A 15,992-nucleotide genomic window follows, 5' to 3' on the forward strand; every position below is an offset into this window, starting at 1 on the left:
CGCCACCGCTCTCTGCCTTCTCCGATCCACGTCCCTCCTCGGCCTGCCTCTCGCCTCTTTCGCCTCCGCCACTGCGCCCGTGACTCCAAAGACTCCAAGCCCTCTGTCGCCCCCTACTCTGGGCCCTTGAGAGCCCGCGCTCTCTGCTGACTAGGAGGCGCCACCGCCACGGCCAACGCGGGTGCCACACAGCACCAGCGCTGCAGCGCCGCCAACGTCACCGCCAGCACTCGCCAGCCACCCACCATGGCCATGCAGCAAACAGGTAGTAGGAAGCGGAAAGAGCCCGCCATCGAGGGGGCTGCCGCAAGCTCGTCCTCGCAGGGTTTGTTGGCAGCGGATGGTGGGGGCCCGCTGCAGCCCAAGAGGCAGAAGCGGCCGGCGATACGGTGCTCATTGGTGCACTACCTGAAGGACCGCGAGGGGGGCGCGCGGGGCCGCGTGGGGCTCAAAGGCTTCGAGGGCAAGTTGCGCAGCTACGTGGTGCAGAAGCTGCCAGGGCTGTTTCGAGAGCGCGAGCTGGCCCTGGGCACCCTCAACAAGGTGTTCGCGTCGCAATGGCTGAACGACAGGCATGTGGTGTGCGGCACCAAGTGCAACACGCTCTTCGTGGTGGACGTGCTGTCGGGCCAGATCACCCGCATCCCACTCATGCGGGACCAGGGGCCCGAGTTGGCCCGGGCCCAGCCGAGCTGTGGCATCCACGCTATTGAGCTGAATCCCTCCAAGACCTTGCTGGCCACCGGAGGCGAGAACCCCAACAGCCTGGCTGTCTACCAGCTGCCCACCCTGGACCCCGTGTGCCTGGGGGACCGCAACGGCCACAGGGACTGGATCTTCGCCATCGCCTGGATGAGTGACACAGTGGCTGTGAGTGGGTCCCGCGACGGCACGTTGGCTCTGTGGAGAATGGATCCCGACCTGTTCAACGGCAGCATCGCCTGGCACAATGACGCGGGGCTCCCAGTGTATGCCCACATCTGCCCCACGGACATGGAGACCATCCCCAGGTCCAGCACCAATCTCAATAACAGAAAGGTGCGGGCCCTGGCCTTCAGTAGCAAGAACCAGGAGCTGGGAGCAGTGTCCCTTGATGGCTACTTTCACCTGTGGAAGCCCCGGAGCACCCTGTCCAGGCTGCTGTCTATCAGGCTGCCCTACTGCCGAGAGAACGTGTGCCTGACCTACTGTGATGAGTTGTCCCTGTATGCAGCGGGCTCCCAGTCCCACGTCTCCTTTCTGGATCCGCGCCAGCGCCAGGAGAACATTCGGCCACTGTGCTCCCGAGAGGGCGGCACTGGTGTGCGCTCACTGAGCTTCTATCAGCACATCATCACCGTGGGCACCGGCCACGGCTCCCTGCTCTTCTACGACACCCGTGCCCAGAAGTTCCTGGAGGAGAGGGCCTCGGCAGGCCAGGACTCCTTCCTGGCGCCTACAGGGAGGAAGCTCAGGCTCACCTGCGGCAGAGGCTGGCTGAACCACGATGACTTGTGGGTGAACTACTTTGGGGGTGTGGACGAGTTCCCCAATGCGCTCTACACCCACTGCTACAACTGGCCCGAGATGAAGCTCTTTGTGGCTGGGGGGCCTCTCCCTTCAGGCCTCCACGGGAACTATGCAGGCCTCTGGAGCTAAGGGTGGCCGCTGTGTTCTCTAAGTGCCCAGATTTTCCTTCTACTCCCCTCTCATTTTCCTTCATACCACCATTTTTTTTTTCTTTTGCCTTAGAAAGAATTTTGGCTAATCCTTGGTGTTCTTTCTTTGAGTGATTAACATATTCTCTTTCTCTGGGCTTGTACAGTCATGGTTCTCATTACAATTCAGTACTTTACTTTTTACCAGTAATTCAACAGTATGTTCAGGTCTATTACACACTTCTGATGTATGTTATTTCAGGGGACTGTGTGCTAAAAAGTGTCTTTTGGGCTGGTCTGAAGAACTACCCATAATATAACAGGGCAGGTTTATGGCCCTGCTCCAATTACAAAATGCATTTCAACTTTTAGATTGCCACTATTTGGGGGTGTTATATTTGAATGTTGGAAACTCAGTGTTGTTTGTATAATGTTGGTTCATAAAGTACTTCTAAAAATATGTTCTCTTAGTTTAAAAGTCTTATCATGGTGTTCATCCTATTAATTAGTTTTGATTATTCAATAGAAGGTTTAGCATCAATACTCCCACACCCTCATTCTTCTTCTATCAAGCTGCTATATTATGGCCTGCTTTCATGGGTAGCATTTATGCCACAGATTTTCAGAGCTAATCAAAACTGGCCTATATGTATCAGGACAATCAGGGAGGTCCTTTTGGGGGTAAATATTTCTCTAAAAGTCGGGTAACATTATCCAGGCAGTCCTTTAAAGAGAAAGGCTGCCTGTTGTACTCAAGGTAGTTGTTGCTGGAAGGTTTTTTTAAAAAATTGTATACATGAATATTTTTTTGATCTTGAGTGAGTTTGTGATGTATTACAGAAAAATAAACATGTTCAGCATTTTAGCAATTAAGTGCCATGCTTATGTTTTTGAATGCTTAAATATATATTTTACTTTTTCTTAATTGTCCTTCTAGGAATATATTTATCATAGTCAAAATTTTCCAGGAGAGAAACTGAAGCTGAAATCTCAGCTATGCATACATTACTGTGTACATTTGTTTTTGAAAAGCAAACTTATGCTATTAACATGGGTTCAAAGATTAACATCTTGAATACTTAACATCCAAATATACTTGCTATAGGTGTCATCTTGTGTTCTAAAGATGATTTAACCAACTTTTTCACTAACACAAATGTACATGTTGTGCTTATGACTACCTACTCACATATGCTATATATTTGTGTATGTGTACATTATTTCCCATGTGAGAAATCATGAATCTATACCATTTTTATGCACAGATTTTTAATATTTTAAGCTAAAGCCATCAAGATTCCCCACTTGCTCTTTACTCTGTTTTGTTCTTTGTATTTTAATCTAAATTAAGTAAAACTTGTACAGTGAAAAGTAAAAGTTGTAGAGTGAAAAGGAAATCTGAAACCCTGGGATCCCAGATCTCTCCTGCCCATAGGTCACAGGCAGCACATTAATTGTGTATGTCTATTTATAGGTCATCTGTGCATATACACGTGTATATGGATATGTGCATAAAATTGGCATACAAATGATAGTACATGCAACATATATTTGTGCCTTTATCACAAAATCTTGGAGATTGTTTATTATACATATTTATCTAATTCATCTTAATTGAATAGTAATCCCCCATGTAGTTGAAACATAGTTTATTTATTCATTACACCTCTGATGAGTATTTATATTGGTTTTTATTTTCAATTAGTATAAACTATCCCATGATAATTACTTATGTGCATACACCTTTGTGCACATGTGTAAGTATATATGTAGGATAAATTTTTAGAAATGGAATTGCTGGGTCAATTTTATATTTAATAGCCATTGCCAAATTAACCTCCAAAGAGGTCCTACCAATTTAACCTTCCATAAAAATGTTGGCATGCCTGCTTCACCACACCATTACCGACAGTGTATCATCAAATTCTGTGCTTTTTGCCAATGAGATGTCCACTTGATTGTGATTCTTTACTTCAAAGCCACAATGGCCGAGTTAATTTAGACTTGTAGTCAAAGTACCAAGTAGGTTCCAAAACAAGATCAAGAATTTGGGGAAATTAGGGTAAGCAATAAAAATTCTGTCAGGCCAAAGGCAGAGAAATGCCACATTAGACTACACATCTGGAGATAGATTACAAAAGGAGTGCATTTCTTAGATACTTAGGTAGACCTAGTAGGCTTTCCTGTTTCATTGCATCCTTGATTCATTAATATTCAATGCACCAGATGACAGTGAAGAAGATCCAAGAGGGAGTTAAGAGCCTGAACTAGCATATCTGAGGTGAATGTGTGGAGAAGGGTGAAGTCTAGAAAAATGAGGGAAAGATAAAATACAAACTATTTGGTATTTAATGTGAAGAGTGAAGAAAGCCAAAAGAGTTTAGGTGGACTTTTAAACTCTGGTTTAAATGTAAATGAATAATGGTAACAAATAAATATAGGGAACATAGACATAGAGGATACATGTAGAGAGTGAGCAACTCAACTGAGCATATGTGGAATTCGAGGTACCTATGTGACATCAGGTGAACATGCCCAGTGAAGAATTGGCTGTATATCCTGGCTGTATATCCCAGAATGCTGCGAAGGTGAGTGGTATTAAATGCTGGGAAACTCCTTTTAGGGGCAAGCACAATATAAAACCCTACTAAGGATCCTAAAATCAAGGAAGAATAAAAAAGAAATGGGAAATACAAAATAGAAGAGGCTTATTTTACCCAAATTCTGTGACCTCATCAGACTAAGACAAAATTTTAATACTAAAATTACAATCTTTTTGGATTCTCCACGTCAGTACCAAAGGACATTTGTTCTCTCAAATATCCCCCACAAACATTTATCTATGATCTTTCATCAGTCCATTAACTAAGCTTTTTTCATTGGTCAAATGCTGGCCCCTTCTTGGAGAACTAAAAGACATTAGTCACAAAGCAGGACCTCACAGTCAGTGATTTCTGGATCACTAGCCTGCTGGTCTGAGATTTCTCCAGAATTCCCAACAGCCTGCTGGCACCCGCACTGCCTGCATCCTCACAGAGGTGAAGGATCACCTCATTGCCAGCTGTTCCTTGCTCATGTTTGAGTTCCCGCCTCAATGCCACAGGTGGTGGTCTTTGCCAATTTTCCCAGGCTGCCACAGGACAAAGGAAATATTCACTGGCGGATGCTTCTTTAGCACCCCAATTACAAAAGCACAATGCAAAGAATTAGAAACAAGAAAGAAGAAATACGCCCAGGCACAGATTTATTAGGTAGGCCAATGTACAATCTGATTGAAAAAATTAAATTCTTTATTGGAATTTATAGCCCCAATAAGGCCAACTGAGAAGATACAAATAACTACACTTTTTCCAGGAAGAAACAAATCAGAATAGACCATTAATCCTAGGAAATTGTGACTATTTTTAAATCTGCCTTTTCCTTAAAAAAAATCACACAAATAGTTATTGACATATAAAAGGCATGTTAGGCTTGATCATCTCACAAATAAATTATTTCACGCTGTCAAGAAATATTTAATTTTGAGGTGCTTCAGAGCATAAAGAGAAAAAGTTTACGGTTTTATAAGGCCATTATAATTTTCATGACAAACCTGATTACAATTCCACAAAATGAAATCAGTTTTACATTGTATAGGTAAATGAAATTTACACTATTAAAACACTGGATATAATCCATCAGTGTATGAAAAGGAAACTATATGAATGCAAGAAAAGGTAGTTTCTTGAATGCATAGTGATCACTATTGAGAATTCTACTATTGCAATGTATCATATTAACATGACAATTGAGAAGACACTTGGCCATGCTAATAAATTCCAATAAATAATTTAGGAAAAGCCTACAACAATTTTGATAAAATCCTTAGTAGGAAGGAAATATATTTTTCATATGGTGAGTATGTGTGTCCTTGTGTGTGTCTGTGTTGTGTTGTGTTTCACAGCTGAATCAGAATCTTCTTTAATGGTACAATATTAGATGAATTCTTATGAAAGTAAGAAATAAAGCAAAGACTATAAAAATCACCACCAGCCCTTGCTGGTGTGGCTCCGTGGATAGAGTGCCGGCCTGTGAACCAAAGGGTTGCCAGTTTGATTCCCAGTCAGGGCACATGCCTGGATTGCAGGCCAGGTCCCCAGGAGGGGGCGCACAAGAGGCACACACACATTGATGCTTCTCTCCCTCCTCTCCTCCTCTCTAAAAATAAATAAATAAAATCTTTCAATTATTAAAAACCAAAAATCACCACCAATATTTAATGCTATCATGAAAATTCTAGATATAGCAATTAGATAAAATAACAAAATAAAAGGTAAAAAATATTGAAAAAAGAAAGCGGTTATTTAAATATAAAAACAACTGAAAAATATGTTAGAAACAAATTATTTCATAAGATATTATTTTAAAATGAATACATAAAGAGGCAATACTTTTATATTTTCATTGACTTACTCATTTAGCAAGCATTTCTTGAATATTTACCATATACCAGGCACTGTTGTTTACTAATACAGGAGCTAGAGATACTATGGTGAACAAAATAAGCAATCCATGCCCTAATAACGATTGTCATCCCTTGAAAATGAAAGAGAATAAACAAACTATTTAATATATGGTATGTCAGGTGGTTGTTGATACTAGTAAGTAGAATAAATCAGGGTAAAAGAATATGGAATAAGAATTCCAGAGGAGGTGAAATTTATTTTATTACTTTAATGAGCTATACTTGATCTACAACATTATATCAGTTTCGGGTATACAACATAATGTTCAGTATGTGTATATATTGTGAAATGATCACCATAAGTCTAGTTAATATCCATTACCACACATAGTTACAGATTTTTGTCTTTTTTAAAAGATTTTATTTATTTATTTCTAGAGGGGAAAGGAAGGAGAGAGAGAGAAATATCAGTGTATGGTTGCCTCTCATGCGTCCCCTGCTGGGAACTGGCCTGCAACCCAGGCATGTGCCCTGACTGGGAATCGAACTGCAATCATGTGGTTCACAGGCCCATGCTCAATCCACTGAGCTACACCAGCCAGGGCCAGATTTTTGTCTTATGATGAGAACTTTTAAGGTTTACTCTCTTAATAATTTTCAACTATATACTACAGTATTATTAACTATAGTAGTCACCATGCTGTAAGTTTGTACCCTTTGACCCACTTCACCCATTTTGTACTCCCTCCCCCACCAATCTTTTCTTTGTATCTATGACTTTTGGGGTTTTAAAAAATTTTTCACATATAAGTGAAATCATGCGATATTCATCTTTCACTGCATGACTTATTTCACTGACCATAATGTCCGAAAGGTCCAGCTATGTTGTCACAAATGGCAGTATTTCTCTCTTTTTATGGCTGGATAGTATTTCACTTGTATATATAGATCACTTATTTTTGGTCAGACAATTGCATTCTTCAATGTCATAGTCTTGGCTGTTCACCTGCTAAACAGTACATTTACTGACTTACTAATCAAATACTATATAATGGCTCTTTGCTAAGCAGTGGGCCTCAATAGTGAACAAAATACAATCTCAACCCTGAGTTAGGTAATTACACAATTTTTTAAATTTAATTTTTATAAAAATTCCAAAAATCTTTATTTAAAAAATATACAATAGATTTATATATTAAATCAGAGCAATCCTTTTCAACAGTTTCTGAATTCAAGTAATGAAGTTAACAAAATAATGTCACCTATGAAGCTAGACATTTTTCCCAAAGTAGTTGTTTCATGAAATTACATTTTTAACTGTTTTTACTTTTTCAATTATAATTTACATTCAATAGTATTCTGTATTAATTTTAGATATATGAAAAACGTGGCTATAAAATTATGTACTTTACAAAGTGGTCTCCTTGTTGTTTCAAGTACCCACTTGACCAAATACAGAGTTATCATGATTATATTCCCTATGCTGTAATTCACATCTCTGTGACTGTTCTGTAACTACCAATCTGTACTTCTTTATCTCTTCACCTTTTTCACCCAGCCCCATAAGGCCCCTCCATTCGGATACATGTCAGTCTGTTCTCCACATCTATGAGTCTGTTTCTATTTTCTTTGTTTATTTATTTCATTCCTTAGATTCCACATACCAGTGAGAACATATGGTATTTGTTTACTTTAGCACAATACTCTCTGGTCCACTCATGTTGTTGCAAATGACAGGATTTCCTTCAGTTTTACAACTGGATACTATTTCTTTTGTGTATATAGACCACATTTCATTATTCATTTATCCACCAATAGATACTTAGGTTGCTTCCACGCCATGGCTATTTTAAATAATGCTGTGATGAACATGGGGGCACAGATAAGTTTTCAAGATAGTATTATCATTTCTCTTGGATAAACAACCAGAAATGGAATTGCTGGATTATATGGCAGCTCATTTTTAAAGGAAACTCCTTAGTACACCAATTTACAATCCCACCAATAGTGTATAAGTGTTCCCTTTCCTTTTCATCCTTGCCAACACTTGTTACTTCTTATCTTTTTGATAATAGGTTTACAACCTGTTCTAAGAGTGAGGAGATATCTCAATGTGGTTTTGATTTGCATTTACCTGATATTCAGTGAAGTCAAGCGTTTTTTCATGTATCAGTTGGTCATCTGTATGTCTCTGGGAAAATAGCTGTTCAGATTCTCTGTGCATTTTTAATAGGATCCTTTTATTATATTTTCCTGTTGGGTTGCATCAGTTCTTTATGTATTTGTGGTCACTAACCCCTTCTTAGATATATAAATTTTAAAATATTTTCTCTCCTTCCATAGGCCAGCTTTCTGGTTTTATTTTATTTTTTTTAATTTTTTGGCTGCATAGAAGCCTTTTCATTTGATATAGTCCCTTTAATTAATTTTGAATGGATTTTTATGTATGTTGTAAGATAATGGTCCAGTTTTATTTTTTACATGTGTTTGTCCAGTTTTCCCAACCCCATTTGTTTAAGAGGCTGTCCTTTCCCCATTGTATATTCTTGGCTCCATTATCATGTATTAAATGCATGGGGAGAGCAACAAGGAAAAATGTGGGACAACTGCAATTGAACAACAAAAATAAATAAATAAATAAATTGTGCATATATATTACCTTTTCTATTCTATTCCAAAAGAGAATAGGATATAGGAATTCTAGGGAGATACACTTTTAAATAAAGTTATTAGGTAGGGAGTGGTGAGTAAGTTCACATTTGAGCCAAGGTGATGAAGTGAGCCATGCAGCTACATCAGAGAATAGGATTTCCGGGAGGGAAAGCAAGCAAGCACAGAGATTGAAGGTGGAATCACACCTGAAATATTAGAGGAGCAGAAAGGACACCAGTGTACTTGAAGCACAGTGTGTGAAGGAAGGAGTGGAGTCAGAGAAGTAATGGGGGACAACAGCATGCCAAAATGTGCAAGCAATGATAAGAACCCGGGACCTTACTCTGGATGAGTTGAAAAACCAGGGAGGGTTTTGAACAGAGGATTTATGTTTTAGAAAGAACCCTGAATGCTGTGTAGATAATACACCATAGAGTTTAGTTGGGTGGGGGTGGGGGGGTGGGCAGAGGAAGAGAATCAGTAGTTACTGCCATAATCCAGATTAAAGGTGGTCCATAAAATCATTCCTTTGTGGATATATGTTATATATTTGTTATATACAAATCTGTGCAAAAATAATCAGTTTAAAAATTCAATGGAGCTTCTGGCTCAAAATGACAGACATCTCCTAAGAATCTTATATAAGTGACAGTAAAGAATATTTAAATTAAATAACTCCATGTTAGTGTTATAAAGAAGAAAGAGTGCCATTATGAGATCATATACTTTGACAATGTTCTGGGAACCAGAAAATAGACAGTATCACCCTGGCTGGTGTGATTCAGTGGACTGAGTGCCAGCCTGCAGACCAAAGGGTTGCTGGTTCAATTTCCAGTCAGGGCACATGCCTGGTTTGTGCGCCAGCTCCCCAGTAGGGGGTGTATAGGAGGCAACCACACAGTGATGTTTCTCTCCCTCACTTTCTCCCTCCCCTCTCTAAAAATAAATTAAAATCTGAAAAAAAAGAAAATAGTACCTATAGATCATTTCAAAGAGATCTTGTAGACCAACTAGGAGTTGTTAATACTGTAACCCATTTTAAGTTCTTCTTAGGATGTAACAGACACTCAACCGTGTTTTTTTAAGAGACATAAGAAAAATAAATAAAATAGGATCACTTTAACAAAGCTCAGCAGTGTCACCACAAGCATAGCATGCAACTATGAGAATGCTGACATTTTGATGGGAGCCAGTCTTCATAGAGAATCTAGCCCAAAGGTCCCAAGCTATACTTTGGCATATTTCCATAACTGACAGAGATGGAGTCAATTTCTAAAGTGGCAAGCACAGTTTTGGAGGACTGTCCATGTAGGGTCCTGGCCCTTCTCCAAATAATGGAATACTATATGGTTAAAGTTCTGGAGCTGGTTCTTCATGTATTGATATGGGTCAATATCTTTCACTTTGGTCATATTAGGTAAAGTTAGCAAATTTCAAACTAGACATGCATGGTAATTCTAATTTTTTTGTTTAAAAATAGAAAGAGAAAGATGAGAGGAAGAAGCATATAGTATATACAAGAATATACATGAAAAATTTAACTGTGTGTTTCTAAAAGATTGTGTAATAGAAAAATTTACTCATATTTTATATATTTACATAATGTTTAAACAGTTTATATTAGCATGCATTTCTTTAGTAAACAGAAGGAAAAAAAAACAAGGACATATTTTTAAAGGCCTGGTTGGAGTGATAAGGAGAAAAAGAAAGGGATCAATGGTGCTCAATGAAGCAAGAAGCTAAAATAAGCTAAAGATGAGAGAATTCATTTCTATGTAATATGGAAGTTCATGGAGGCATTTTGCCAGGACAGTTGCAATAGTGACCAAGTGCATTCTCTCCAAGAGAGAATAAATAATTCAGTGGGTCTCAAAATTGACTGTGTAATCTTCTGTCTCACTAACACCTGACAGAACTGTGGTTTTCTATTTCATTCTTCTCATCTCCTCAAACTCCTCCATTTTGGATGAGAAGTGTGAGAATTACATAGGCACTGACTCACGGTGTCTGCAGAATAGCGACTTAAGTGTTCCTGACTCACATGCAAAACAAAGAAAAGATATGAACCAGAACCTTACCAAGTTCAAGAATCCATGTTGTTTTTTAACCTTTTCTGATATATATGTGTGTAGTGAATGATACAATAATATATACTAATAATCATGATATGTAATTATAATATATAAAATTTGTAGCCAGAAGCTACTTTAAAGAACCTGTAATACTGGAGACTTGCGATTTTTTGCATACTCATTTTTTTCTCAAAACATCTCTGCTTATTATATGCACATAATTTTAGTTTTTCTTGACACCTACATGTCCATTAATCTCTACTTCCACATTCCCAACTATAATTATAGTGGGAGGTGAGTTTTGGCTTTGGTATGGGCCAAGATATACCCTGTCTTTTCTATAACACAAACCCATTCCCATCTCTGATCATAAGGCCAGTAGTACATTATATTAATCTAACCTCTGAAAAAGTGGGGCTTAGTTTAATTATTTATAAGGGGCAAGGAGAGAAAGAATCACTCAGGACTTTTAGAGTCTATAGCCACAGAGAAGGAAGAAATAATTTGTGAAGTCTTCTTTTATTCCCAATAGTATGACTTGAGCAATACTAACACATGGGAGCATATTTGCTCCAAATATATCTTTATTGTTATAAAGACCACTTCTGAAATCTAGACACTCTCATTTACAAAGGGTTATGATCAATGCATGAGCCTTCAATTAAATATCACAGATATTTAGCTTTGGGAATATAAAGCAAAACAAGATGTAATGACAAAATTAGCTCACTTATCTTGCTCTTCACTAGGTTTTATCCAGGAATCAGTTATAATATTGACAGATACCATAATGGCTGGTTGATGTAGCTATAAATAGATAAGTCAATTCACGGAGAAAGAAGCACTCAAATCAGTGATTTATTTGAAGGTGGACAAAACCACCAATTGAATAACAGTAATAATTCCCCTCACTCAACCCATCTATCTGTTTTGAATTTGGTAACCTGAGACTATAATAGTGCTGTAGAAACACAAATAAATATTCACTATAGCATAAGATAAAAGACTGTGAAAATGGATTAAATTAATTTGTTTTTAAAAGGCAACTTCGATAAGTAAAGGAGCAGAGACATTGTAATAGGATCAGAACCTCCTACTGAGAAGGCACATTTGATAGAAACATATATTTGACCTTCAAGTTCTCAATAGAATAATGGTCCTTGTGTCACAACTATATAAGTAGTAGCCAGTATTTCATCTTCACCTGCAAAAGGATTTTATTACTATGCCTGTTTATTGGGGTCTCTATCTTTGTATGAGTGTTCACATATATATAAACACTTGCATCCAGACAGAGATAAACTATCTTCAATGGAAGGAGCTCAAGGTAATGTCTTATTAAAATCTTGAATCTTCTTTGTTTTACTTTATAACTCTCCGTGGGTGACTCACACAGCCTCAAAATGAAAAACACAAGTCAAAGTAATGGCAGAACACTGCAGTCACCCACAGCATCTTTTATTGTTGTTGTATTTTTTCCCAATTTGTTGGGCTGAGTATTGAATAATGGCACTACCATTCTTTAAGGATAAACATTTTTAAAATCTCGAAACTTCCAAAAAAATTTCAAAACTTCAAAGCTATGTAATCACCAAGCCTTCCCTTTACCTCAATATTTTGAGTGCTATTCAGATAATAGCAATTAGTTCTGGTGTTGCAAATGTTGAACATCAAGGTACAAAGTGTATACTGTGCATTAAGCAGTGCTTATGGGCAATCAGGTGGGGGAAGTGACTTGCTTCAGAATCTATACTACCCATCAAGCTTTTCTTAAGGTCACTTCACATAGAGAAAAAGAAAGTGGTAAATATGTATCATAATTTCCCCATCTCATTAGTAACATGCACCTACAAATATATGGCCTCGGGTAGGATTAATGAATGATAAAACTGTGTAGGTCTATAAAGACTATTAAAGATCATAGTATAATTCTAATTTTTAAGGACAAAGTATTTTTACAGTGGTAATTATACACACACACACACACACACACACACACATATATATATATATATATATATATATATATATATATATATGTATTTAAAGATTTTATTTATTTACCTTTAGAGAGGAAGGGAAGGAGAAAGGGAGAGAAACATCAATGTATGGTTGCCTCTTGTGTGTCCCCTGCTGGAAACTGGCCTGCAACCCAGGCATGTGCCCTGATTGGGAATCAAATTGTGGTTGTTTGGTTCGCAGGTCCGTGCTCAATCCACTGAGCTACCCCAGCCATGGCTACAGTGGTAATTTTAAATGTGGTTCCTGGCATTTAATTTTTAAAATAACAGAACTAGATGAAATGTAACACAAACACATGTTTCTACCATCTAGACTGACTAAATAAGCTAATGGATGAAGTGGAAACCCATGTTGAACACTATATGAGGGGGGACCTTCCAAAAAACCAGAATTATCTTTTGGAAGACAGAACTCTTGTAGTCCAGGTTCCCCCCATTAGGTGAGTGTACTATGAGCCCATTTGTATCAGTGTACCAGCTGGTGTTGTTGTGAGAAGCTGAGTTCAGCTTCTGTAAATTTTTTTGAAGACTCTTTCAATAAATTTGCCCATTTGATGATGGGTGATTTATGAGTGCATCTGCCCACATTGTGCTGTTTTCAGCTGTTTTTGACTAAAAACAGCATGACCCCCATGTCCCACCCTCCCTATTCACCCAATCTCACCATGAGCAACATGTTTTTGTATCTCAGATGAAAAAAGTCCTACACTTGATCTTAGCCAAAAGGCTGATATACAAAGAACTCACATGACTCCATTCAAAGAAGATGAGCAACCCAATTAAAAAATGGGCAAAGGACTTGAACAGACATTTCTCCAAGGAGGACATACAGAGGATCCAGAGACACATGAAAAGATGCTCGATATCACTAGCCATCAGAGAGATGCAAATTAAAACCACAACGAGATACCACTTAACACCAGTCAGAATGGCTATCATAAACAAAGAAACAAACAACAAGTGTTGGAGAGGTTGTGGGGAAAAGGGGACCCTAATTCATTGTTGGTGGGATTGCAGACTGGTACAACCACTATGGAAAACAGTATGGAATTTTCTAAGAAAACTAAAAATGAACATGCCTTTTGACCCAGCAATTCCACTCTTAGGAGTATATCCTAAGAACCCTGAAGCACCAATCCAAAAGAACCTATGCACCCCGATGTTCATAGCAGCACAATTTACGATAGCCAGGAGTTGGCAGCAACCTAGATGCCCATGGGTAAATGACTGGATCAAAAAACTATGGTACATTTACACAATGGAATTCTATGCTGCAGAAAGGAAGAAGGAGCTCCTACCCTTTGCAACATCATGGATGGAACTGGAAAGCATTATGCTGAGCGAAATAAGCCAGGAGGTGAAAGACAAATACCATATGATATCACCGTTAACAGGAATCTAAACAACAAAACAAACAAACAAGCAAAATGTGACCAAAGACACTGAAATACAGAACGGGCTGACAGGGTCCAGAGGGGAGAGGGGAGAGAATCACAGGGGAAAAGGGGATGGACTCACATGAACAAGTATAAAGGACACATGGACAATAACTAAGGTGGGGGGCAGAAATGGGAGGGAGGTGGGGAGCACTGGGTGGGTAGGGCTGGGAATACAAGACAGAAAACTGTACTTGAACAATAATTAAATTGAAAAAATAAAAATTAAAAAAAATAAAAATAAAATTGAAGAAAAGGGGAAAAAAGTCCTCAAAGGGAAATGTTTTACCAATGAGGAAGAGGTGAAATAAAAATAGAAAAGGCACTAAAAGACACCAAAGTCAATGGGGTTCAAAAACTACTTTGAGCAGTGAAAAAAAGTCTCTATAGGTGCATTACATCAAATGGAGAGTACTTTGAAAGTGACTGAAGTTCAAATATGTAAGAATAAATACATAATGTTTTTAAAAGATTTTATTTATTTATTTTTAGAGAGAGGAAAGGAGAAAGAGAGGGAGAGACATATCATTGTGTGGTTATCTGGGATTAGCCTGACTTAATCAGTTGAACTCTTAAAAGGGAGTGAGCTCTTCCTGATAAGAAAAGGCTGAAGCATGACAGGCTTTTGACACAAGAGAACTTCTTTGTGGCTGGTATCAAAGATGGAGAAGTAACACGAATGAGATTTGAGAGTGGCTTTTAGGAGTTAGGCGGCAAGAAAATGGGAATGTTGGTTCTACAGCCACAAGGACCCAAATTTTGCCAATAACACAAACAAGCTTGTGAGAGGTTTTCTTAGGCACTGCTGAGAAAGAAATGCCAATCAGCCATAAAGTAGGCAATAAAGAGCTTTATTGGGGTTTGTGCACCCGGGCGAGGTTCCCCCTGTCTGCAGGATAAGGCCGGGAGAAGTCGTGCCCAAGCAGGGAGTGTAGTGGGGTTTTATTTTCGTTGGCTCCCCATGGGAGCTAGGGATTGGTGCCCTCTGAACAAAGCAGCAATACAGCATTGGAGGTCCCTTCCTCGGACTCAGGTTACTGTGAGGATGTCTGTCTTGGCAAAGTCCAGCCAGAGCTTCCTCCTATCCCTGCCCACCCTAACATTCCGACCTCTTTGTTAGGATAAAGGTCGTAGTGTTCCTCTGGCTGCTTCCTGCTGACAGGAGGGGTATAGAGGGGAGGGCCTAGAGGTCAGCTGTTTCTAGTTCACCAGGGAGGGGCAAGAAGGTTTGTGTCTGAAGCAACATCTGGTGAAAAGTTACCCTGGAAGCTTCCCGAATTCTTTCCTGGAGGAATCTCAGGAAACAGGGGCCAAGCATTAATAGTATGCAGATTATTATGATTGGCCCTAGGACTGGGGCCAGGGTGGTAAAAAATAGGGAACGCCACCACAGGGTTACTTCGAGTGGTGGGGTCTTGGCATAAGCTGTGGGGTCAGCACAGTCGGGAAGCAGGGGAAGGCTGGGGAGGAGTTAATGGTCCACAGCAGTGTTCCATTGCACCAGAAAAAACGTACCTGAGGGGCTGGTAGCGGTTCCCAATATCTGCATGGTCTGGTCACATGAGGAAGCACCTACAGTAGTGTAACATACTTTGGGACTATTCATTATGATTTGAAAGAGAGGTACATCCTTTAGGAAAAAAGGTGTCGGGGAGTTTGTGACCTTGAGGGGAGTGGGTATGGGAATTGCCGCAACAGGGGAGCGGTAGTAGGGGCAGCCTCCATATGTG

At 39.4% G+C, this 15,992-nt stretch overlaps 1 protein-coding gene across 1 annotated transcript; it reads left to right on the forward strand.

Moving 5' to 3' along the window:
* The first annotated feature begins 246 nt into the window (after positions 1–246).
* On the forward strand, positions 247–1,638 carry LOC118983073 (DDB1- and CUL4-associated factor 12-like protein 2). The gene has a single exon (XM_037040341.1). It carries the CDS (start codon positions 247–249, stop codon positions 1,636–1,638), a length of 1,392 nt encoding a protein of 463 aa, XP_036896236.1.
* The last annotated feature ends 14,354 nt before the right edge of the window (positions 1,639–15,992 follow it).

The sequence above is a fragment of the Sturnira hondurensis genome, unplaced genomic scaffold, assembly GCF_014824575.4.
Source record: "Sturnira hondurensis isolate 20B ecotype Veracruz unplaced genomic scaffold, ASM1482457v3 Scaffold0002633, whole genome shotgun sequence".
NCBI lineage: Eukaryota > Metazoa > Chordata > Mammalia > Chiroptera > Phyllostomidae > Sturnira > Sturnira hondurensis.